At 36.9% G+C, this 27,771-nt stretch overlaps 1 protein-coding gene across 4 annotated transcripts in view; it reads right to left on the minus strand.

Moving 5' to 3' along the window:
• The window catches only part of DLG2 (discs large MAGUK scaffold protein 2), a 1,033,555-nt gene that overhangs the window by 314,894 nt on the left and 690,890 nt on the right, over positions 1-27,771 (minus strand). For all 4 annotated transcript variants that reach the window (XM_035560441.2, XM_035560439.2, XM_050713151.1 and 1 more), the window contains one exon: positions 8,816-8,985. In XM_035560441.2, coding sequence (XP_035416334.1) covers positions 8,816-8,985 — 170 coding nt within the window. The remainder of the gene's footprint in view (positions 1-8,815; positions 8,986-27,771) is intronic.

Consider the following 27,771-nt stretch of genomic DNA (forward strand, 5'->3'; position numbering starts at 1 on the left):
TGAATATTTTTTAAAAATAAGCTGCAAGTTGATATTTTATTTACTGTATAAGTCCAATCTGTAAAGCTTGACTCATCTTTGTCACTCTACCACCATCAAAATCTCTGAGGCCTATCTCAAAAGACTTAAAATACTGTCTGTCTATGCTTAGAATTCAAAAAAAAAAAAAAAAAGGGGGAAAGAAAGAAAAAAAATGAATAGATACAACTCCCCAAGTCATAAAAATTTAATTCAATACAATTTATTCCTCTGAAGGTGCCTTTCATGGCACTGCAATAATTTGCTGATTCATGTTGTCTTCCAGACAGCAGATTTCTTGAGAAAGATCTGGACATCTAAAAAACTATCAAGAAGACAGAAGTTGCTATGTAGATAATTAACTGAACAATAAAGGATGAAATCACTGCTCTGTAATTTCACCTGGTTAATTTGCACTTTTGGCCTTATATTCAAGAAAGGAGGAAGCTCTGCAAAGAAGCAGCCATAAAGATTCTCAGACTCCTCAGCTGCAAGTGACAGATGTCATGTCAATAAACTTACTCTACAAAGGGTGCTAAGGTCTTAATGTATCTTCTGTTGCATCAGGATGTCACATCAGGCTCAGGGCAATTGCTGTCATATAATTGTTTATTTATTAAAGTGCTGAAAGATCAAGCATAATCATTCCCTAAAACTCACCTGAGGAATTTAAAACAAAGAACATACAGGTGGTGAAAAAAGCCCAAGAAAACTGCCACTCCTTAAACAATTCTCACTCCTCCACTAAGAAAACAGAGAAAAGATACTGGCTTTCTGTCTACAGAAGAACTTCTTTCCACACCCAGCCCAGTAGTTTAGCAAATGACGCCGTTATCCTTCCTCATCTTTTGATTTATTGTGTATCTGGAAATACTGATGAGATAATTAACATTCTGCTGTACTGTCTGATGCATCTCCTCCCTTTCTCTTGATGGCCTGATGAAAACAGTGATGGCAAACATAATGAAAGGGATCTTCTCTAACTCCCTTTTAACTCTTACACAGCATTCTAGAGTGGAGAGGGAAATGATGAAAATATTCCCTGACCCATAAATTCTTAATCTACAGGAAAAAATGACTACAGACATTGCAAAATTATGAGACCTGCTCTAATTACATTACATTTGGTAAGTAAAAAAAAAAAAAATGGAAACGGAGAAGAAGTTGGGAAATATTAATTGGGAATTTGTGTAGCACTTGCCATAGACAAAAACAAACACACAAAGTGTTTAGTGGAGGAGAAAAGTCCTCAGGATTTCTAAAAATAACAGAGTGAAAAATGCAGTGGCATCAAAAAACACCCCAAAGCTCAGATGCCAAAGTTTCCCAGAGACAAAAGATTTTGCCACAGACAAAAAGATTTTGTGAGGAATTTTCTAGCAGCGCCCCAGTAAGTTCCTAGTGATCAGTATGCAGCTGGGAAAGCCATTTAGTAAGGAACTCACTTTGAAGCACTTCCACAAGTACAGGATACATTGAACAAAACTTATTTTTCAAATGGTCTGCTCTACCTTCACACAGAAGAAAGCCATACAAGCAAAACCTGGAGACACATCCGTAACTATGTTGATGATCCAAGAGCTGAGCACAGAAATTAAGTGCATCTTTCCTCTGTATGGGCAAAGACAAGAAAGCAACATCCTCCTTCCCTCAACTTTCCTGCTTGAGGTTACAGAGTTAAAATGGCTAAGGTGTCAAGAGCTGTGTTCAGGGCAGTCTCATAACTCCTGCTAACTCCTCTTGATTCTCAGCAAAGGCCATAAAAGTAACTTTGACTGCAACAAAAGGGTTGACAACATGTCAGAGAAAATGAGGTCATACAGCTGCACTGTATTACGTGTTGTATATAGCCGGAGCTGATGAAAATATCAAGGCAATTGGATAGTAATACAAAATTCCTACCTAACTCAGAAAGGACAAGTACAGAAGATTTTGACAGTTGAAATGTCAATCAGCACTTAGCCCCAAACATGGCTGAATTTGGTCTGATGTGACAACTGTTTGATACAACCATTTTCTGCAACTTAATTGCAATTTTAACAACCAACACAAAAGATATACTTTTTTTTTTTTTTTCCCTCCACTGAAGACAAAATGAAGCTAGCCAAAGCTGCTTTTTCGTCAAACAAAATCTTAAGCTTTTTGGCATCTGAGCCTACCTGCACATCTTTCTTTCCCAGTGCTGCCGTTTTTGCTCTACTGCAGGCACAGTTCATTAAGATGAATCGTATTCTGCTGAAGCTGCCTCATCAGTAAGTATTGCTGAAGCAATTTAGTAATGATCTTAATGCGCAGTGCTGGATTTTTATAGCCATCTCAATTGGCTATTAAAATACAGCACTGCACTTTGAAATTGCTACCGCACCACTTCAGAAATTGTTAGCATGATGGAGCTGCAGAAAGTACTGTTCATTTCAGTAGAAACTTCCCTCGTTATGAATGATTTCTGGAAACCGATACTTAAAATCTACTATGAGATGGGGTGTGCATTTTGCATATTAACCCAAAAGTCTTAGAACTACTTGGAGAGTTTTTAAGAATTGAATGGTTTTGAGGGAAAAACAAGACAAACAAAATATGTATATATAAAACTGCTGCATAGTCTTCCAAGTCATTTTGCTCACTCCTTTATTGAAAATGGAAAATGAAAGGAAAACACAAAAAAGGAAGTCACAATTATGACAATATAAGATTCCAAACAAGTGACACCCTGCAGCTTGTAGGATACCTCTAATTTTTAAATGGTGAGACAACCCACCAGATGGGTGGCATTTAAATTCTGTTTCCTTGCTGATGGAGAAAGCCATTACTTTGTCAATTAACTACTTAGCTCCAAAGATAGTTGAATTTGGTCTGTCATGACAACAGTTTGATACTACCATCGTCTGCCATTTAACTGCAATTCTAACAAACAACACATCAGATTTACATTCTTTTTCCACTGAAGACAAAAAGAAGCTAGCCAAAGCCTGAAAAACTAGAACACAAGTGCCACTCTAATGACTATTATTATGTGAAATTACACTAAATAAACACTACTTTTCTTCAGGAATGAAGGAGCCACTCCACCCTGAATGGTTTTTAAGAAATATTTCATATGTGGTAATTTATACAAGCGAGATGGCAAGTCTGTAGTGACCAAAGGCACATAAATATTTTATCTGTGCCATAAAGCAGAATATGATAATAGCAGCTATATGCAGATATCATCACTTAAATTAAAGAATGAGATCCTGAGTCTGAGAAATACGAGGGTGCAGATATAACCTGCCATTTTTTCTACATCAGGCATTGGCAGCATTAATATATCAAAGTATTTTTTAAAAACAGCAAAAGCTTTTATGGCATTATCACACAGCTTTCTAATTTTATGAGTTTCAAGAGAATACCATATTCACGTGATAAACTATGCAGATACTCACATGTTCTTATATGAGACAATCCTAGCCTGCAGGGAAACTATGTCTTTTAGAGATGTTAACTTATAAATGATGATTTTGAATTACTTTCTTAAAATTGGAAAATTATATATTAGTGCTTGATGGAGCACTTTCTGCTGATTGGATGAAATGCAGGTCCCTTCAAGCAAAGACATTTCACAAAAAAATGGTATTTTACTTTAGTTGTAGTGTCTTTTCTATTCATACCTGTGGTAAGTGATAGTGCATTACAGTAATATGAAGTGAAGCACATAAATTAGAGTTGAGAATCTAAGTAGTTTGTTAAATCTACGTTTGGGAATATTTGCCTGCTTTCACATTTTTCTACAGCTCTCTTTTTTAAGTTTCTCTATTTTACACTGTTTTAGATCAGGATTCATGAAAAAGCTTACAGCACGGAAGGGAAACATTGAAAAACAGAAGTGAATTCACAGTTGATGAGATCATAAGACTGAAATTTTTAAAAGACTATAAGAAAAGGCTTCTAGCTAATGTAAAAAAAATGCTGAAAACACTTTGGAAATATTAAGACACTTCTTAGCATGAAATTTAGAAGGTTTTGGAAGTTTCAAGCAAATTAACAGAATATTTACCTAACTTGCCATACAACCCCCCTCTCCCCAAATGCTAAGGATTGCTGGGTAGTATTATTGTCCAGTAAATTAGAAAAAAATAGGCCAGTATAAAAGTGGGAGAGAGCCATACTAATAAAGATATACATATCATCATCGGTCTGAAGGAAGCTTTTGCAAACAGTTGTCAAACAGCAAGACTGGAAAGTTCTCAGTGTTCTCTGGAATTGGGAAGGAGATAATTGCGGTTCATTGTTTGCAAAAGCTGCCTCTTTCATTTTAAGAGTTATAACTATCACCTGAGATAAAAAGCTAACCTTTGCCTTTGCTTTAGTAGATAAAATAATAGGTTTTCTCCTTTCCTTATTGGGATCAGAAATTGTAAACATAAAAACAAACAAACAAATAAACAAACACACTCTATTCTGCTGCCCTGAATTGAACACTTCTTTTTTAGAAGACAGTCTTAGCAGAAATTTCAGAAATATGCATACTTCTACCAAACTTTCTGGACTATTTCAGTTGTCACTGAAAGCTGGATGCTATCTATGCAACAGAGTAGAAGCTTTTCCCACAAAGGCCATCAATCCAAACAAAAATACAACTCAACTTCTATGAAACAAGTACGAACTTCTGGAGTAGAGAACATTTCAGTGACAATTAAAAGTAAATCTGCAGTGAAATCATACCTTATACTGATGGTGAAAATCTCTGCATCTTCTCAAATTTCTGTAACTAAGCAATGGGTTAACAAATATACTACTTAAAGCATACTGATTCTTTTCCTAGTATAGTAGGAAAGCTTCATTACTACGCAGTGACTTTATTCTTTGTCATCAAGAATAAAACAAATAGCTATGTGAAAAGGAAATCTCCCACGTGTTGCACAGTCGCTTCAGGCCAGCACAGCAAAACAATGAAATGGAAACTCTGGAACTGGTTATGCCCAATGACTTCATCTAACATTTAGATGAATTTGCATAATTAAAAAAATACATGCATATAAAGCCCTTTGTATTCATCCCATCCTATTTCTGAGTATTTTATTGAGATGCCCAATTTAGGAGCTTAAACTTGGCTGACTAAGACTTCTTCTTTAAGAAATTAAATAAGATAAGGAGGATAGCCATCCACAGAGAGATAGAGAACTGGGCTAACAGATGTATTAATTTCTAATTTAGAGCTCCAAAACATACCAACATCCCAAGTGAGTTAAACAAAAGTCCCCAAACAGTCCTAATTCGGACAGCAGGAAAGAATAGAAAAATAAGTGCCCCAAAAATATCTTCCATTAGATGCCCAGAGCTGGGTTGGGTGAACCTGATCAAAATGTACCATTGGCTGAATTCACCAGGAATGCAAAAAAATGCATGTTTACAAAAACAGAAAAAGAGGTGTAGCTGCTGATTGTTTCAGAGCCTTTCCATGCAAAATAGAGTGAATAAAACAGAAACTGTAGTCATCTCTGCAAGATTTTGATGCAGTTCAAACACTGAAAGGATAGTTACTATTGAATTATCCTAGAGAATGAGAGAAATTAATCCTATTTCTCTATAATTTTATTCTCACACCACCACAACTTCCAGATAGCAGAATAAGTTATCCTTTATATATATATATATTCCCTGGTATATAATAGAGCTTAAGATATCAGTTAGGTATCAATAGAATCATAGAACCACAGAATATCTTAAACTGGAAGGGAGTCACAAAGATCATCGAGTCCAACTCCTGGCTGCTATAACCTACAGAGAGTCCTGAGAGTGTCTGAAGTAAAACACCTACTGTTTATTAAATACTAAGCAAAGCCATCACAGTGAATCATTAAAATTGTATGTCTGACTGAAGAGACATAAAGGAGGCATAGAAAAGACAATCTCCCAAGCACACAAAAGACAGAAAGATCCTGCAATGATTCGTTAGCAATTAAGTTCCAGACACTGACTATAGACATCACCCAATATTATCAATCAGGTGTGGCAAACTGATGAATGCACAACTTTAAATATCTACATAGCTGCAGTTCTGTTTGACACCTCAGTTCTCTGTTGTGAAACTCATTTGTGTGTTCATTTATGTCTTTTCCAAAAAAATCGAGTGAAAGAGTTACATTGACTTTTATCACACATGATGCTTGGACAGCTTTTGTAAAGCAGCAGGAGCAATTGCACTCGGACCTCAATTTGAAAGGGCCCAAGTGCTTTACCACTTGCCAGCATATGGCCTTTCCCTTGCCATATGCCCAAAGCCATTGCTACAAAATGCATACATAACTTCTTATGTTCAAAACAGATTTGCAAAATTAACCTTTGTCTTTTGTATGCTGGTTGTTGGCTAGAAAAACTAACATATATTAAAAAATATCCAACCTTTATGAACTCATAGCTTGTAATGCCCTTGTCCTGAATACCTCAGATGAAATTAAAAGGATATTTGTATGAAAAGCCTTGCAAATTTCCTTCTTTATCACCTTCAAGTGCTGAAAGATACGATCTACTACACAAAACTAGAAAAGCTAGTGATCCGCAAGTTTAAGTTTTTACTGGGGAGCAAAGAGTTGCTTTCATGTGGTAAATTCTCATTGCAGTGAAGGATGAACTCAGTAATTTACTGACAGAAGCAGACAGAAAAAGAAGCATCTGAAAAGATCTGCTGCTTCAAATTTAGTGCAAAACAGTTGCCTTGTCAAAAAACACATTCACCTTTCTCACTTTGTGAATAAGCTTATGAGCAGGGAGGCAGGAGCTGGTGCATGGACTACCATGCAAAAAGTAGGGAGGCAGGAGCTGGTGCATGGACTACCATGCAAAAAGTTGTTTGTTTTTTTTTTTGCAAAAAACTATCTCATCAACTTTTTTTTTTTTCTAACCAAGTTTCCAGTTAACTTATACATATATAAGTTCATATAATATTGAAGTGAAAATTTAAAAAAGATATTTGGCTTAGCAATAAAATTCAGTATTTATAGCACATAACCATAGTAAACTTCTTATTCATAAACACATGGCTACAAAATTGATGTTTGTAGCACTAAGCAGCAAAGCTTCTTTAGCTTATCATAAAAAGCATTTTTTTTTGTATCCTCTCTATTTTGTGGAAATAGATAAATATAAAAATAAGTACTTGCAGGCACACAATCAAAGCAAACATCTTGCAAGAAAGTTATTAATATATGATTGCCTTTCCTGTCCATTTCCACGATGCTGCTATAATTTGGTCATGGTGAATAACTTTTCTGTTTCATCACGATCTGAAAGGATATGTTAATTTTAGTTTAGTTAGCCTTAGGTTACTCAAAATGACTGTCATATCATATACTTAGTTTAATTCCAAAGCTTTAAAACCACTGCTGCCTGCACTAATATTCTGATTTCATACACATAGGAAGTCTCAACAAATATGCTTTTCTGTTAGAAAGACAGTTTAGCATTGTAATTGATGACAAGAATCCAGACTTTGAGGGTTTAGCTTAAGATGTATGTTTAAATCTACCATGCTGTTTGCCAAGAGTAGAGGATGATATTTTAGGTCTCAGAGAGAACCATTATATACATAGAAGAGGTATAGTATAGAGGATATTGAAAACAGTGCATTGTCTCTGCTTACTATGAATGATTCTCAACAATTCTAAGTGTATTAGAAATAAAAAAATATTACTGGCATCAAAAACTACTTAGAAGTATACTGTAATATTCATATGAGATGAAATGTAAAGGAAAGCACTGAAAAAAACCCTACAGATTATTCAGTGCAGATGAAACAGGTAGAATAATCTCATATGCATGAAATATATTGGACATGTGAATTCATTCATTTCATGTATATGCTATTAATTAAAGACTTGCTTAAGAAACAAAAGGCAAAAATCTACTGTCTGTTCATTCTGTTCTCATACACTGTGAAAAAAAAAATAATTTTCTTTGTCCAGAAATTAGATATAAAAGAAAAATAATGATCTAACAGCTAATAGCTGTAAGGAAATTTCAGGCAGGAAAACCAATAAAATTAAGTTTGTTAAAAAATAACTATATAATAACTATAAAAAATAATAATAATAAAAAAGCATAAAAGGAAAGGTGAAAAGAAAATATAAAATTTCACTTCAACAAATATTACTCAGCTTCCTGTGAGATGCTTTACAATTTTTAATGATGCTACTAAAAATTTGTGTGTGGTTTTGTTGTTTGGTTTGTTGTGGGTTTTGTTTGTTTGTTTCTGTAGGCTGAAGGTTCTGTTAAAAGTGATAAGGGGATTTAGACTAGGCAAGGCCTTCTCCTAGGCTTCCATAGAATTTTGTTGAAGGAAAAAATAAAATTCTTCTATGTATCTAGGTAAATTAGTAGTCCTTGTTCTGGAGATAACTGCAGGAGAAACCATCAACATGAAAACAGAAAGAAGAGGTTGGATACCCATGAAATGTCCTTAATAAAGGGAGAATTCAGAAACTCTGCATCCAACATCAAAGGTCCAACACAGAGGAATTTTAGAAGAAATGTATCTGCTGTCAATAAAAGCATACTATTTCTGTGTCTTGCATTTATTCTGAAGGTAAGGAGCTATCTCTACAGCAAACATGAAATGAAACAAATCACGACTTCTTGAATTCTTTATATTCCAGAAATAGACCTTCAACAATGAATTTAAGTTCTACCAATCTAAATTCACTGTATTTCAGTATTTGACAGGTCAACTAGTTAACCAATCGACAAAGTCGGGTCCTATTTGAGCTAAGAGAGAGGTCAAACATCAAGGTTAAAATGGATGTCTTTTTATGTTCATATTTACCTTTAGGTCCTTTGAACAACTTGATCTCTACCACGGTCTCCAGAATAGGTCTTCTTCGACGAACATACAATCGGACTATGGAGCCAGCCTCTTTTAGGGCCTCCACAGCTTTGCTGTGTGAGACTTCTGACACATCCACCTCATTCACTCGCAAGATGCAGTCATTGACCCTACACGAAAAACAAAGAATAACAGATACTAAATGCTTCAGCTGTTATTTTGGACTGAGCAAGGTTTTGTCAGTAGTGTTATAAAACAAAAAACACACCATTGGCAATTTTACCAGATGACAATCTTCATGCAATATGCTAGATTAGCAACGAGATGGAAACAGAATGCATCTCTCCAAAAGACATCCTGGATTCAAACTACAGTCTACCTACACACCTACATCATACTCACCTACTCACCTACCACCCTCCATCATAAATTGGGGCTGGATCCACTGGAGTGGAAAAGAATACTAAACATCTTGGTTTTGCAGACTTTATTAAAAGACTTTTTACTAATATCATCTAGTTACAACATTCATGATGCATGCTTCTACTACTACTACCATTGCTCTTAAGGAAATAAGTTCATTTAATTTAATACAGAGAGATCAGTATTCATTAAAATACTTTCTTAAATCTTCCTAAATCTCTCTTACTTCTTCAGCAGAGCCAAAAATTCTTAAGTTATCGAAACACAAATGCTGTCCTACAAAAAGCAATTTAAAAGAGAATATTTCATCCTAAATAACATGAGTAATTTCATTGAACATGAAAAATTTCATTGTTTATGTTTTCACCACAAAATGTGTCTCCAAGATCTGCTGTTTGGTAATAACATCTATTTTTTGTAGAATACTAAAAAAATTCCCTCATTTTCTTATTTTTGGTTATTTGCTGAGGATTAGCTAATGTATTCACCCTCAAAACAACCTAATGAGGTGGAGTAGTATTTTCCATATTTTACAGCTGAAAAGAAAATCTACACTTTGACAGCACTAAAACCATCTCCATAGCACCAGTCTAATGTCTTAACTACTGTGCCATCCTTTCTTTGCAAATGAGTGTAAGTAAGAAAAGCAAATTCCAAGCAACTAGATGAACTTAAACTATACTGTTCTTATGTGATGAACTTTTACTATGAGATGCCTGTAAGTATTTTGGGTACTGAAGAAGAAGGCATATATAAATGAATGTGCTCTTTTGCATGTCTGAAAGGACAATCAGCAAAGAAAATATGGAATGCTAAAAATATTCTCATTTTCACTGTTTCTATACATAAAGACTGACCATGAAATACAACCCTTTACAGCAAAAGAACACTTGAGCTGGATATTGCTCAGGAGTCTTAGCACACGAAGAGAGAATGAATTGTTCACAAAAGATTATCTGAACTCTGAGAACTTAGAATGGATTTTTGTTATATTTGAGTGCTGCTGTTTTTGTTTAAAACAAAACAAAACAAAACAAAACGAACAAAAAAAACACTACTTGAAACCAAAGATTTTTTATGTTGTCAGCCTTTTGAAAGAACATTTACTGGGGGAAATATTGATAATATCCTTCAACCGACAATTGGTCTGGACGTGGAAAGGACAGAAAATTGAAACTCCTGACAAAAAGTGCTGTATTGCAAAGTTTCCAGTTTTTGTTCAATGACTGGGTTTCCTGCTTTCTGTCAATGCCAGAAGCATTCATGTGTAATTGTGTGGTTTGGCTGTCAAATTAATAAGTGGTCTAATATAAATTGCTTTTTTCTATTAAATAAATTATGAATGCATCCTGCTACTACTTCCTACTCAGATAGTAATTACGTCTAAACTGCTACTCTGTCTTTCTATTAATACTGCCATATATCTGATTTTTGTCAAATTAATGACTCTTATTGTCATAGTTAAAATACAGACTATACGAACGCTAATGAAGAAAACACAGGATCCTAGCCATTGGATAGTTCTGAAGATGATAAAGCAGGAAAAAAATATAAAAACACTAAAAAGAAGTGTTACATTTCTTTTGTTTCATATACTCTGTGCACTGCACTGATAAGTATTGATACTACTCAATAACCCTATATATCTACAACCTCTCACAAAGGTTCTATTGAAGCCTCTGTAAAAAAAAAAAAAAAAAAAAAAGTCTTCCAGAAAAAGTCAACTAAGGACACGCAATTGTAACTTAACTTGCCAAAACCAGTAAGCCATACACATACTAAATAAAGCAAAAATAAAGCAGAGCCTTTGGAAAAGGGCATTTACACTCCGACAGAAATCCCACCCTAGAATTACTTATTCCCTTAAAACTGTAAGACCATCGTTAATTAAAAATACTCAGATTAATAGTACTATTGTAGGATGAATGTGAGATAACACAAAGCTGCTCTGGTGATGGAAGTACTTCCCTACAAAGTATTCTGTTTGTATACTAACTTTATCAGTGCAGATGTAACTTTGACACTAATCATCCTATTTAGTTTGCTATGATGAACCCACCTAGTGTGAGATATCCACCCATACCCTTCCAAAGCCATAACTCCATCACACACACAGGGTGAATGTTTTAGTTTCTGTAACTAAAAAAAAAAAAATATATATTGAAGAAAATACATGCACATGCATCTGAGCGTGCATGTGCATATATAAGTACCTATAGAATTCTTATGGTTTTAACACAATTTTTAATGGACACACTGATGCAGCAATAGATGAACAGTGATCTCATCGGTCTACAAATATTCATTGAGAATATTCAGACCACTAAAACAGCAGGTCCACTGTGCAATGAAATAAAGGACATAAGCTGGTGAACTGATCTTAACCTTCTTTTTATTATTATTAATATAGACGCTCCAGAAGCTTTTTAAAATTTTGTACAATCCAGTTAAACAGTACAGTTTCTACCATACTCAAATTCTACTCTCTTAGTGATCTATAAATGCTGCAGCAGTATAAAACTAAAATAAAAATAGCAAAAAATACCTCTAAATCCAGCATCAGAAAATTCTTTTAGCTGTTGAAGTGTAAGGTCTTACCGCTTAGAGGCTATAATTTTGCTCTTGTGAACAGCCCTCCAGTGTATTTTCCCAGTTTCATTGAGATGTTCATGTAAAAACTATATGGCAAAAATATATTTCTTTTGTTGATACATGAACTCCCTTCCCAATTTATCTTAAAATCTTCCCAAGGTGGGTATACACTGTCTGTGCAAGTTAGTTTCAGGCCCAGCTTCAGACGTGTTTAACAAAAGATCTGGCCCATAATCCAAATATAGTAATACACAAGTCCAAAAAAAAAAAAAAAAAAAAAGAGATCCCTATACCAATAACTATATTCGTTCCACAAAATCTCCAAGTTGGAGGAAATTGTTCCAACAAATCTCGTTTCCACAACAAGAGATTTTTTAATACTAAAGCATTTACCTAATAGAATCAGTACTTTTAAATTATTGCCACTCTACTTAACACCATTGAGAAAGGAAATCATGTTCATATGGTTACTTTTTAAGATACATAAGCCTAGAAACAATGTTCATGGTATTGTTTCCTTGAAAAAAGAGGGACTACATATCTCAGTTCAGCAAAACATAGAAGTCTCTGATTTAATTTTGAAGTACAAGTAATCTTATTTCTATTTTATCCAAAATACTCAAACTGGGACTCGCATTATGCATATACTTCAATCTATTCAAGTCACCCATGCAGGTAACTGCTAAGTTAAAATTAAGCGAGGCAGCTCGTCCCATAGCATGCTGGCTCATCTAAATACTGTTACAAAATGGATATATTCTACAAGAATTTGTAGAATAATTCAGATATGAAGAACTCTGGCTCACAAAATACAGAACGCAGTGCATGCTACAACCATGTCAAGACAGTTACAACTGATGCAAGAAATATGAGAGAGATTTTGCCTTTTAGGACAGGGTCAGGGATGCAGAGGTTTACCAGTAGCTGTTGCTATGTTCAACACAAATGAGTGGTTGGATTAATTACTAAAAAAATACTATGCTTTAAGGGCTTCTACCAACTTTGTTCTAAACCTGACTACCTTCATCTGAGTTTTCTGATTACTAATTTCAAGAAACTGTGCAGACATCCTTGAAAAGCTGGTAATTGCTTCAGTCAAGTTGTAAGAACAGAAGATGAACGCGACCCTTAGGCACTTATCAGAAATATAGTAGGCGACAACTGGTAACGATTATTCTGTTCAGTCTGTTCTATGCAATATGGTGCCCTGCAGTGAGACCCAAAGCAGTCTAGTACAGCAGCAAAGAGCTGCAGAAGACCAAATGGTCCTGCCAGGAAACATTAACCCACTTGCAATTCCATAAAGGAACTACTTGGAACCAACCGTGGTCTCAGGAACAAGGGACTTATCTGTGCTCCACAGGACAATGCAGACGCTAAAAGTTGCAGTAATCCACAGGCCTTAGTTATCATCTAGACACCTCCAGACTCATTGGCAGTCTATTAATGGGGCAGCCCTGCTTACACAAATACAGTTACCATGATTTCTACTGCAGAAAGGCCAACATTATCAGATCATTTTGAAGCAATTCTAACTTTTTCAGGTACTTCCTCAGAAAAGTTAAAATTAATATGGACTTTATTCTTTAGCCAAAGCTTAGAAATGAAGAAAAAAAATACTGTTATTAAGGGAGAATCAGTACAAAACCCTAGGTACCAGATAGAAATGATAAGAGAGAGAACTAAACTTTCACTTTGTTTCTTTGCTCCTGCTTTGTCTAACCTTTTCAGCCAGAGTTCCCCTATAAAAGGGCTGATGTTTCTTTTTTTTTTCTTTTTTTTTTCTTTTTTTTTTTCTTTTTTTTTTGTTCCTTACAGACGTCACAAGAACTAGCACTTCAAGCAGGAACACAAGATTATAGGTGACAAGTTGAAAGGACTGACTATTATCCTTTCTTAAAGATATCAGTGAATCATAATGTAAATATATTACCTGACCCCAGGAGAACCAATCTAGCCCATTAGTTAGGGAAGACTGCCACCTCCACCCCATTGTTGACTTCTTTATTTTTTTTATTTTTGGGGGTAGTTTTGATATGCACCCTCCCCATCTCATGGTAAGTAAAACGTACAGTATATAGGGATAACAAATGCAATTATTGGCACTGGCCCATAAAATTTCTTTACATTATTACTATTATTGTAATTTCAACCAAGAATGCAGAATAAAGGATCTCAAATTTAAAAAAGCAGTCTTCAGATCTGCCTATTCAATTACTGAATATAAAGCTAAAACTAAATGCCAATGATACACATGTACCATGGGGCATACTGTTTTTTAAGTATAATGATACTTTGACACATGATCCAATTTTTGTAGCAAAATCACATATACCCTCAGGCCCCTTTCTGACATTGTAAACTAGTATAAAACTACTGTTATGTCCAATTTAAAAATAAAGGGATAAAACATAGCAGTAAAAGAAAATTTCAGATCTCATTTGCAATTTATGTTTTTTTTCTGCAAACTAGAGAACATCAAGTGCTTATGAAAATACGTTTGATGAAGGCACCAGCCAATCCTAATTCAAAATTTGACCCTTATGTGTTTTATAATGAAATTCCATATATCTCATAGAAGAGTTACTGGCTGAAACATGGCTGATAAAAGTTATGGTTTGGGTAGAAAAATAATTTATGAATGACTTGAGAGAATTTGAGCTGAACTTAATAAAAATCTGAACTCCTAGGAACAATCTTGTTTTAAATATATGCAGATATTACAACAATATAATGGAAACCCAAGTGTATTTAACATGAAGGCAGTATCTGAAGTATATTTAACCCACACTTCCAACAAGGGCAGAATTGTCTGTGGTCTTGAGAAAAGCAGATAAAAACTAAAGCCAAAAGTTTGGTTTGGACTAAAACCGAAGTGTTGCAAGTTGAGAGAAAAAAAAAAAAAAAAAACAAACTTCATCTTCTCAATTCTTAAGCAAGTGCCATTCATGTGTAACAAATAAATTGAGGAAAAAATATAATGTTTTTCCCTCAAAATGTTCACCTGATGCCATCCCAACCCTTTCTGTACAACTTTGAGTCGGTCACTTACTTCCTTTTTCATAGTCTTCAAATAGAAGATGAGAAACCCATTACCTTCCCCTTACCTTTTTCTTCCGTTTACACTCTACATAAACTTTCCAGAGGAAAATCTGCACATTTTTGGCTAATCTCAGGCAGGGATCAGCCCCCAGTGTAGCCTGTAGGCATACTGACCACAACAGATAATGAACCAAAGCAGCTCTCTGTCTTCTCCTGGCTGCATTCACCCTTGAACCCAGCCCTTAGAAGTCAGAGATGAAGGCCAAACGCTTCCACCACTTGCAAAGGGGGTGGGTGGATGGGTCTGTATGTGTGTAAAGACAGGGAACTAAACTCTGGCATAGCATTTCTGTGAGTACATAGAGCCAGATAGATGCTTTCTCTGTCTGTGCTAGCAAACCAGTTTCTGTGTGTTGGCCGTGTGGAGCCTGAAAGCTGAGACGAGTCCTGTCAAAAAGCAGGGTGTGCTCAGTTAGGCCTAGTGCTGTGCTGCTGCAGCCTCAACTCACACCAGCAACCAGCTTGATTTTCAGCCAGAGACTGAAATCAAAAACTCTAGGAATGTTTTCCATTTAAGAATATGTGTTGCTTTTACAACAGAGTAATAGAAACCCTGCAGCAGTATCTGCAGCATACCACCAGCCGTCAGCCCACACCTACTTGCAGAAGGTTTTGGTGAGTGACCTGAAGTTGTGTTAGTTGTCCCCACTGTTCATTGTACACTCCTCTGGACCATTGCAGCAGTCTTGGCATAGAAAGAGCAATCTATCTTTCCAAGAGGAAAGTCAGTCTTGATCGTGTTCCCTCCCAGCTGAGAGAACAGAAAAGAAGCAGAGCAGAAAAGAGCAGGAGAAAAAGCCTGTGCACAGCAGACCCTGCTCGCTCCCCCTGGACTGGTGCAATGTCTTGGCTGCTTTTCTGATTGTCCAGGACAAACTAGCAGGAAGCCCTCATCCTCCAGAAGGCAACAGCTATGTGGGATTGCACCAGAAAGCAGGAAGCATGGGGGAAATTCCTCCTCTGTATACCAGGAGCCCAGTTATGGTTTAGGAGGAAGAAATGCCTACTGTACTGCAGTCAAAAATTTCAGATCACCTCCAAGAGGGTTTAAGGTCATACCAGCCTGACTTGCAGGTGTGTTACCAGAGGACATCCATTTCATTTCCAGAACAGAGACTAAAGGCAAATTGTCAGGGAACAATTCAGATTTCAGAAAACACTTCTGAATTTCAGAATGTGTTATTGCTTCAAATGATTGTGCATTTTCATAGCCTGTTAATAACACGGCCTTACTGAGACCTGAGACATAACCAGCACAGCTATAGAACTGTCAGGAGGCATTTACATTTATTGTCCATTGCTACTGCTTTAGTTACTCATGGATTTTTCAGTACAACAGCCATCTTAATGAAATGTCTATGTATTAAAGAGTCTGCATTACAGTAACTGCATTTGGAACACAAGCCAGTGACTGGTAACAGTATCAGTAAAAATATTAGCACAGCAGCTCCTTATCATGCACAGCATGCCTTCTCCCCTCTCCCTATGTTTCATTTATGACTCTAATTTCTATTTTGGAAGTTGTAAGTCAGAAACAGACAGCATATGCACTATATAATTAGGAATGGAAAAGTCCCTGCAGCCTTTAGACTGCTAGAAGAAAATATATTTAGAATCTTTAATATGTTCCTATTCACACAGTTTCAATGGAGGACACATTAGCATTTGCTTTTCTTTACTCTTTTTTTTTTATATGTATTATTTTAAAGGTCTTAAACTCAGCTGTAAGACTTCATTCTAGGCACAAACTTGGCTAAAAAGCAGTTTATCTGTTGTTTAAAATACTTTGGATCATTTCTGCATTCTAGCCTAATTCTGAGAACTTCCTGGGGAAAGGCTGGGGCTCTCCTCCAGTTAACCCTTTCTACCACGCTGAACAGATCATATTTGCCTTTTAGGCAGTATGCCTTTATCATGAGATGTCTATTTGTTTGGAAGTGCTTATATACATCTCTTCATTGAAAATATCTGCAAAGATACTATCTAGTATCCAAGAGAGTCTGAAGACAGCTCATATACATCAAATTGGCACAGTGAAATCCAATGCAGGGTTAGCCACACCAGCACAGACACTGGCAGCAGTAGATCTAGCATGGAAAGCCACCTGGATTGCTGTTTACCATATGTCTAGAGCCAATTATCATTGGTAAAGGGCCATGTTAATGCCACTCTGCAACTTTGAGCTCGTTTAGAGCTAGCTTGAGCTCCGGCAAAACCAGCCATGCAGTGATTGATTTCAAGAGGGGGCCCATTAATGGCTACCAAAAGGAATAAAAATAGGAAAAAGAAAAGGTCAGGCTCAACCCCCCAGTGCAAAAACCTCTCTCACAAATTAAAATCAGAGACCTTGAGGGCTGGATGGCTGCAGGGTAAGATGGCCATCACTCAGGCTGCACCGAGCTCCCCAGCCAAACCTTACCATCTATGTCCCCACTGAGGAGCACGACCCACCCAGGAATCCTGCCCTTTGCTTAATGGAAACACTGCTGCCCCTGAATGATCAAGCTGCAGGGAAGATTGGAGCTAAAGTGTGGATGAAGGTGTTTCCCTGGTGCAAAGATAAAAACTATATGAAACCATAAGCCAGAACAGGGGTCCATCGGACCTGCTGTTTCCTTCCAATGGTGGCCTTTACCAGATGGTATAGGAAAAGAGCAATACAGTATTTACCCAGAATACATTTTCAGATTCTGATGACTCTAGGGTTTCCTGAATCACATATACTACTATCTTATTTAATAGCCTGAGCTAGGTTCCGTTTCCACGAATTTAATTTGTTTTTAAAACCCATGTACACTTCATATCCACAGTGTTCTCTGTCAGTCAGTATGGCTTTGCTACCAGTTAATAACTAAACAAATTCATTTGATCTCCCCAAATCCTTTCATTAGAAGAGATAGCAAACATTGCTCCCTGGTCATTCTCAATGCTCTGTTTCTCTCCTGTGGTTAGGAAACAGGACATAATCTCTTGCCTTTCATAACTGATTTTTCATCATCATAAGAAAGGCCCTACTAGACAAACTCTACAAGCCAAAGGCATATAGCTGATCTAGTGGTCACACTAGTTACCACCAGTGATAACATTTCAGAGAAACCCCACCCCTCCATCTTTCTATTTATCTGAACACCTCTTGGCTGCACCTACAGATTTATAAGTGAACTCTGGAAAACAAACAAACAAGCAACAATGACAACAACAACAACAAAAAAGCAGTTCAAGTCAAAGCTGTTTCTATTAGCTTCTTGAAGAAATGACATTGTCTTATATTGAAAAAAATTTCCAGCCAAGCCAAAAATAAGTCATTTCATTCTAATACATTTTGAATTAAAATAAAATAGAATAAAACAAAATAAAAGGTTACACAGTCAGGGAAACAAAAATCAAAACAACCATCTGCTGTCTTATTATCCAATATCACCTCCTAGAAAAATGATTCCAGAGCTGAAGATATTCCACTTTTTATAATGTAATGCTCATTTTAAATTGCAGTAAAAATCTCTCATTATTCTGGAAAGCATCTTCAATACAAGAATGAAAATAAATTTTGCCTCTTGCTTTGACTCGATTAAATATTTAAATATGTTACAAAAATTGTCACCACAATTGAAACTAATGCAGGTGTCCCTGATCAATGCTCATGATATCCATAGGGAAGAGGCCCTGGTTCACAACCTGCACCTTTCTCTGTGAATGACATGTTTACTGCAACACTGCTCTTACTCAATATTTGTCATTCAGGAAGTGAAGCAATTTTGGAAGTAAAGAATAAAAGACATTTATTTCATAGCTCTTCCAGTTTAATTACTTTTCTGGAAGATGTGGGCTCATGCTTCCTAGGGAGAGGATGGAGAATGCAGGTTTCCCTTCAGAGGTGAGCTGAAAGGTGAATTATTATTTTTTTATTTTTTTGTTTATTAATTTTTAAATAAAGGAATCCCTGACTTACTTTTCTCTCTTTGCCACTGAAAAGCAATGTGGACCTAATTTTGCATCAAAAAATGTTTGCTCAGCTAGTATTGCATGCTGAAGTCTTTTTAGACTTGAAATTTGTACATAGCAAATTTTTATGTGGGGATGCAGCCAGTACTCCATTAAGAAAAGCTCACAGGCAAGTGAGACTTAAAAAAAAATAGCTTATTTAAACAATTATAAGTCCAATAAGTAAACTGTATAATTTAAATAAATTCCCACATCTGTTGAAGACTTTTAAAAATTTACTACTGCCTAATGCACTAAACATGTATATTTTAAGTTGTTGATTTCCAAAAGAAACTTGGTAAGCGTTAACCTGAGTCCATTCTTATGCATAAGAGTGAATGTGTTCCTAAATTTTTAAAACTAACACTGCAGAAAAACAATAATTTGACCTTATTATTATTATTATTCTAAACTTTATAAAAGCTGAAGCTTTAAAAAAACTCATGAATGCTCACTGCATCATATTGACTTGGAAGTACTTGAAAGTTATTCATGATGACCTCCTGGAACATGACCAACAATATTCAGGAGCTAAAAATGGTGGTGAATTCCACAATAACTCCAAATATTGCTGTCTACATCCTCACCTTAGGAAAAAAAAAAATGTCAAAATTTCTCATATATCTGCCCCAAGGTTGACCCAAGGGAACAACAACACTATGAAAAGTATCATTTTTATTTTCTCTGATAAAATCCAGATGTTCAGGATGCTTCTTGGACAAACCCAATGCATACTGAGAAGAGAAGCAAAACCCCATTGGGTTTATGCCTCCCAGAAGAGCCTAACCTCCTTACACATGCTTTGAGAACAGGAAGTAGTCGTTAGCTAATAGCTAATCTCACAGGGTGTAGCTATGTAGAGTTGAGAGGGAGGAGTAGCTAGCACCCATGCAATTTGCACACAGACAGACTCAAGCATACACTTTTTGGACAAGTCAAGTCTAAACAGACATACAATAGGAGGACTTCTCCATTTGTTTTTTTTCTTCATCACAAATACCCTGAAAGCAGAATCATACCCTGTTGCTAGATGAGGCACTTGGAAGTATAGCTATTCTAAATCACTTATAACAATGATTTTCTGCATCAAACTTTCAGCTATTGCTTGACTAGCATAACTCAAGGCAAATTAATTCTCATTTACTAGGTAAGACACACCTATAGTAACTTTGTACAGAGTTTATGATCTTTTGCTTCACATATTATTGTTTTAAGACATATTACGTGCATAAGGCAGACTCCCCTCCCCCCAAAATACACAACATCCAGTTCAAGCAGAGTTAGGAATTACGATCCATAAATGTATGCCAAGTTAAAACTGCTGGGTTGGGGATGAATTATTTCCTTTGCCAGACACATCAGTATAAAAGACAAAACAAAACACTTTTCCACCCATAAAAGATCATTTTTACTTAACAGGACTGAAGTTCCTGCCTTGAGTTACTGGAAACCAAGTCCAACTTTACTAAAAGCAATAGAACTGCAATTACTCAGACAAGATACCAGAGTGAGGTGACCGCTCCAAATAAAGCTAGCAACCTGCTGACCAAATGCCTGGTTAGTAATCAATCAGCCACTAGGCCTGATGAGCCCACATTTTTGTTTAAATACTTGATTTTGATTGCAAGCTTATGACAGCGAGGGGACAGCAGAGGAAGCAGAGAGTTCCATGTAGGCAGGGGAGGGCAGGATGGGGAGGGGGATCACAGACAGAGGGCAGGAAGCTGGGGCTGGCGGGCAGTCCAGGAGGCTTCCCTGCAACAGGCTCTCAAACTTCAGCCAAATTTCTTTTATTAACCCTTTCGCGAGACCTATAGCAAATACCATTTCCCTTTTTTACTACACAAATAAATAAGTTGCTTCCCCCACCCTTTCCTTTGCATTTCTTATCCAGCTCATTTCTCAGCTTTGGTATCCTTCGCTCTTACCACATTTTTCCATTCCTTCGTCCGTTCTCTAACTCCCCAGTTATCCTCAGTCTCTCTGCGTCTCGTCTCCTGCCACTGCCATGTACGATGCTTTCCTCCTGAAACTACTGCCACTAGCAACCAAGCACTGAAACTCTGAGCGCATCCAGGCTCTGTCAGCAGCTCGGCTTTATCTGGGTGGCTCTGGAAGCCAGCAGAGACAGCAGCCTCTAACGGTGGCCAGAAGGAAAACTTCTGCTCACAGGATGAATATCTGTGTTTGCCTTCAAAGCCAGAGGCCAACGTGGGACAGCAGAGGGGCAGAGAATGAGAAAAAAGGAGGTGTAGGTAGCTGTGGGGTGTTGTGGGAGGAAGGTGTTGGGATAAAGAAATGGGAAAGGAAAACAAAACCCTGTAAAGTCTGAGATGAATGAAGAAGGCACCAGGAAGCTGCAAAGCTCCTCCCAGCTTCAGGCTGCTCTGCAGGTAGTGGAAGATGCCCCAGGCCAGGCTCTGTAGGTGTGGTAGAGGGCAGGGACATCTCCACAGCCCTCACTTACCCTCCGAGCCCTCCGGTTTGGCTGGCTCCAGCACCATGCGGGGGTTCGAGGCCTGGCGTTGCACAGCCTCCAGTGCTGCCTTGGCGAGTCCAGCCCAGGGAAGGACGAGGTGCTTCCTTGGGTCCAAGATATGCTTTGGCTGCTAAATACACCAAACTACTTGGTTATTCCTCACCCGTGGTTAAAATCCTCCCAACTGACACTAGCGCTGTCTGAAGCATATTCAGGTTTGTGCAGGAAAACCAGTTACAACAGATAACCCAGAAGGCAATTCCACATTCGTTTTTTTTACAAGCACTTTTCATCTTTGGCGCTCAAAGTGCTTTGCAAATATGAACTCGTTTAAGCTTCACAACAAGCCCCGTGAGGCAAAGATAATGATCACTATACCCATTTTACAAATGGAGAAACTTTAGCACAAAAGAAGAAAAGTGTTACCACAGATCAGGCGTAGCAAGTTGAGAACAAAACTACGCAGTCCTGCCTTCCAGGCGCTTGCACTAACAAGTAGAAAACACTCCCTTCCGCTCGGGTTTGATTAAGAAGAGCTATTCCAAACAAAGGTGTAGCATTAAAAAAAAAATGAAAGGGAAGAAAACGTGTACTTCAAGTTCTGTAGGAAACTTCAGGAGCTTCAGAATGTAAGTCCTATTAGGCTACACACTTTGAGTAAGCGAAAAAAAAATCTTCCTTCTTGCAGTGACATGACTCAGAGTAACATGCAGAATGGCACAATGTAAACAACACATCCGAACAAAATACTCACACGTATTGCAAGGTTGATATTAAAACCTGCATGCCATGGGGAAATAAATGTAAGCCCCCTGTTCTAACTTCTGTAGTAAAAGCGAAATGAGGAATGTAGCAACAGAGATCAGGAATGGTTAGGAAATATGGTTTGGCTAAAGCCTGAAAGTCCAAGTGTTTATTCAAACTGCAGCTGAGAGTTTTGACAGTGCATGAAGTATCAGACTGTCTGTCTCACCATGTATTAGCATTTCTGGGATTAGCTGTCAGAAGCAAAAAAGCCAACCAAGCTTTTTCTTCAAAGTTTTTGAATCGGATCTTTGCCGTTTATAAGGAACTTTTTTTTTTTTTTTAATGAGAACCTAAGCCATTTCCCTGTTTATCCGAAATCTTATTTTCAGATTCAGTGGGAATTGAAAGAAATGAAAAATTCAGCAGAACCCCAGAGGGTTACACCTGTTGAGTATAGGAACAGATGTGAAATATTTTTTTCCTTGACTAACGCCAGACTCCACAGAGAACTGATGATTTCTAAGGTATATAACCGCAGAGGGCTTCTTACACAAGACAAATTATCACTGAGCTATTTAAATTTGTAACTGCAGTAGAAGTGCAAACGTTGACGAAATAATCACTTGGATTTGGCTGCACAGTTCTGTTCTGCTGCTGCTGCAGCATGCTGGAGCTACTGAAATTTCTGGTGGGACAGCTGCTAAAGAAACTCCTGGCAAAGAGCCCTGTTGACCAATTCAGTACCACTGCATGAAATACCTCATGCAATTGGCATTATAAACCTGCAAGGTACCTACAGCCCTAATAACACGCTATTTTGCTTAAGTGTTATTCTCAAACAGTGGTTTCAGTTAGTGGAAGACAGCTCAAAAACTTACTGGGAGAAGAAACTGATCCAAAAAAAAAAAAAACCTACAAAAATGTCCATCGTTATTTTCTATAAAGAGGCTATTAAAATTCACCAGTTTCAAAGCCCACAAGCCAGAGAAAAGCCATGGCTTTACTTCCTATTAAATTATATTTCATTTACCTGAGAATTCATCTGTCAAAACATCATTTCCCAATCCTTTCTTGCATGGCATAAGAGATTTTTCTGCAGCCTATCGAATTATTTTCAAAGTAGAAAAAGCAGAAGTACAGTCAAATTCACAGACATATTGGGTCTCTGAAATACTGAATAAGGAATGCAAACTTAATATAGGAAAAAAAAAGAAAGAAAAAGAAGGATTCAGCAAAAGAAAAGTGAAGTGGTGAAAACAGCTGAAAGGAGAATTAAATGGTAACATATTCCATTGTCGAAAAGAAGTACAAGTTGGCAATTTAAAACAAGAGTCATTGTAAGCCACTTAAAAATATATATATATATGAAAATTCAATTTTGGTTTTGTGACCTGCCTTTTTTATGTAGATCCCCTGTGATAATTCATTTTTTTATATCATAGTAGCTCAAAAAACGATATGCACAGATACACTGACAAACACAGTTAATAAGATCAAACTTCCTAACACAAACCAGGACAGAGTGAGCAGTCAATAATTCATGATCTAATTGATGACTGTCTGCAAGGCAAGCATGTTTTGCCTAATGGGGTGAATGTCTCTTTATTAACTTACTACTAAATTATGTACTGGACTAATAGCATTGTCAGAGGCCTGTAAACAGTGCAGATATGAATCAGTGTTTTGTGGCAGTACTGTAATTGTAATAACATCCTGAACAAGCTTTATGCCATTGCAATGCGCATAGACCTGGTACTGATAGGCTTAATTCAAGATCAAAAGTTAACAGGGACTTAGGCAGTGAATCACAAGGCAGACACACTTCTGTTTTGATATATAATGACGGTGAAATAAAGCCAGTTGCCCAAGCTGGATTAGAGACACACTTGTAAAGAACATGATCCCTCCTGGGAACAGCTCTTCACATTAATCTGAAAAAGCTCCTAATTTTTTCCTATTCTCATTCCCAATTCACTTCTCAGTAAGCAGTCTAGAGCTACAAATGGATACCAATTGGTAACAACTGTGTGCCTGCTGCTGCTGGAGGGATTGAGGTTTCAGACTTTTCATCAGAGGTGAAGTACTGTCATTGCAGCCTGTGGGGCAAAGACCGAAGGGGGGTCTTTTATCAAATCACTTCCCAACTGGGGCCTTGCTTCTGTTCCTTCTCCTCCATTTCTTTTTCCCTTTGAGTTTCTCAGGCAAACTGGATGTAATTATACCAGTGTGCTTCTTAATTCTAATTTTAAAGTTTGAATGAATAGCATGAATTTGTAGTGTTTCCTCTTTGGTTCATCTTTAGTAAGATAGAGGGGAAAAAAAAAAAAAAAAGAGCTGACCAGAATGAAATCTTTGCCTTTAAATTCCCTTTTCTCAGTTTAATTTTTTATTATGAACAAAGTATGCATGAGAAAGAAGTTCCACTCTTGCTACATATCTCTAAGTAAATTATAACACTTTGACACATCACAGTGGGTTAGTTGATAACTGAAGAGAACACAAATCTAATTTGTTAAAAACCTTTGCTGGTAGACATTTAACTGAAGCCTTAAGGCACAGAAATAGAAGAGAAGGAATCACTGTTCTATTCCAAGCTTTCTGCCTGATTTACTGGATAACTGAGAGTAAGTTATTTAGGCTCTTGTCTCCAACAATTAGCATGTGTGCTACATTATTTGCCCACACCAGATCACCTTGAAAGCTAGGGAAAAATATCCACTTGGGCTGACTGTTATGATGATGGTAGAACAAGGCAGCGTGCCTTAAAAATTCTGAAGTTAAATAATCCTAAACCCACTGACAATCAGTAATTAGAGTAATATCAGGAAAGACACATTTGCAAAGGAAAGACGAACACTGCACACCCTTAGTAGTTTTTAACCTACAGGATTCAGATAGCTGAGGGTACGTGTGCTGTTTCTGATCAGTCTGCCAAAGGTAACTGGCAGTAGGTGTGCTTTTCTAAATGTGTTTAATTTCTTACAAATGCCCACACTCTTAATGGAAAAAAAAAAAAAAAGACAAGAAAAGAAAAAAAAAAAGATATGTTCACAAATGGGAAGAGACTTGAAACCAGTTTCCTAGAAGAAAGAATGAATGAAATAGCTACAGGTCCAGGCAGCTTACCAGGGCAGGATGCCTGCGGGGACAACCACTTTCTTCCTTTGACTCATTCCTCTCATCAGCCCTCTTTCCTATTGAGTACATCTCAGGCTCAAATACCAAAATAACCTTTGGTACAACAGTATCACTTGAAATGCAAGCCCAAGGCTGTCCATATCACTCTCACCGTCCTGCAACTAAACTCTTTCATATTCAGTCACATTAGCAGTAACAATGTGATCTTTGAACCACAGGTTCCATAAGATTCCCTAGGCCACAAGATTGGTACAAAATATAAGATTTCAACCCAGGCTGTATCCCAAATTCTTTTTGTTTTCTATATTCCAAGACCTTTTAAAATTCTTTTTTCCAAATTTCCTTCACAAAATGGAAAAGTGCTTTTTCTGAATCTGGAAGCAATAGGTCAGGAATTCGTACCTATTCATTCCTGCAGACAGACTTCTGAGAAAAATACCTCCACCATAAGACCAGAAAAAGACTGTGATAAACTATAAATAGATTTAATTTTATTTATTTATTTTACTTAAAATTGTTTCGGTTTATGACTACTGGAAAAAAAATTATATTTGGGGTGTCTTTGCTTTTTATACTTGTTCATAATTGACAGCTTTTCATCACTCTTTTACTAGTTCTTATTTTAATCAAGTTTTACCAGCACACTGCTTCTAGTTCCGTTAACTGATCACTCATGTTTTCACAGTATGATGAATTTTTTAAATGTATGCTGCATTTTAGAATCCAGAATTTCACTTATGATCAATAACTGTCAATAGAAGGAATTGCTGAGATGATATATTGAAGTTCATTGTTTTATCTAGGCAATTGAGTCAACTACTATATTTTTTCCCCAACACATAGTCAAATAAAACTAAAAAAAAGGCACCGAGACATAAACTGCTGCAATTCTCTTTCTTTCAGATAGTAAAAGTCTAAATTCAGAGCTTCTTTATTAAAATGTAGATGCTTGCCCATGGAAAACTGACTTTCGTAAGACACAGAAGAAGCAGCTTTTATGCAACAGAAGTTTTAAAAAATCAAACTGCTGAGAGAAATTCTCCTTCAACTTCAACAGTGGGAATGTTTGCTACTCTTGGAGCTTTTAGATTTTGTCTGTCACTGACTTGAAAATCAAAGCTTCAAATAATCATGGTATTCAGCATTCAGCAAAAACTAATTTTCAGTTATTCCCAAGACTATTATATTCACATTTACCTAAAGTAATCAAATCCAAAAGTAATTATTTTGTATTCTGTGAAGTTATTTACCAAAAGAAACCAGAAAAGAAGAAGTTTCCTCTGCAATATATGGACATCACAGAAGATTCCACAACTTTGTGTATTTTGGAAGATTAGGGGTCTGTGCCAGTGTACTTACCTAAAATGTTCTCTACAGTCTGAATTGTGCAGTGCATTGTTTGTTTTACTAGCTGTAGAAGTCAGCGTATTTCAGAGAGGATAGTATCAAAAATAGTGTGTATTAATATTTGAAAGTTCAAGAAATCTTACAAATCTAGTAATGTTTTATTAAAATGAATGTAGCCTAAAGTGGCTGATAACTTTTACTGTTAAATATTGCTGTAAAGATATATGGGCCATGAAGAGATACAAACCCACACTATGCATTGTACCTACTGTCAATAAAAGTAGTGCTCCACAAAACTAAACAAAACCAAAACAACAGCAACAAAAACAAACAAACACCACAAACAAAAAACAGAAAAGTAGAAATTTATATACCTTTGTTCCACTCTCACAATCAGGTTTTATATATAAATACAATCTACAGAATCAGAGAGTAATTCAGGCTGGAAGAGACCTCTGGAGGACATCTAGTCCAACCTTTGAATTGAAAAGTTAAATCCCATTGCTCAGGGTTTTGTCCAGACAAACTTTGGAACCATCTAAAGACAGAGATCCCACAGCCTCGCTGAACCACCACTTACAATGCGTCACTAAACTACCCTCATTAAAAAAAAAAAAAAAACTCCCACCACCACCATCTCACACCCATCTTGCATTTCCCTTGTTGCAACATTTGACTGTTGCCTCTAGTGCATCCTCTCAACTGTCCTCCATGCTGGCCTTCATCACCACCACAGCACACTGATGACTCAGGTGCAAATTAGAGAATCACAGTACCATTTAGTTTGGAAAGCACCTCTTGAGATCATCTCATCCAGCCCTTCCTGCTGAAGCAGGGTTAGCTTGAGCAGGTTGTCCAGAAACATGACTGGTCAGGGTTTGAATACCTCCAAGGATGCAGACTCCATAATTTCTCCGGGCAATTTGTCCCACTGCTTGACCACTGTCACAGTAAAAAAAAAAAAAAGTACTGTCTTGTGCTCAGACAGAATTTCACGTTTTAATTAATCTATTTATTATTTTCATTTTCATTGCTTCTTGACCCGGGCACTATTCAGAAGAGTAAGGCTCTGTCATCTTCCTTCCCTCCCTCACTGTCACAGTTATAAATACAAACTGCCCACCAGGACCCCCAGGTCTTCCCTGCA

Source organism: Cygnus atratus, chromosome 1 (genome assembly GCF_013377495.2).
Source record: "Cygnus atratus isolate AKBS03 ecotype Queensland, Australia chromosome 1, CAtr_DNAZoo_HiC_assembly, whole genome shotgun sequence".
Classification (NCBI taxonomy): Eukaryota; Metazoa; Chordata; class Aves; order Anseriformes; family Anatidae; genus Cygnus; species Cygnus atratus.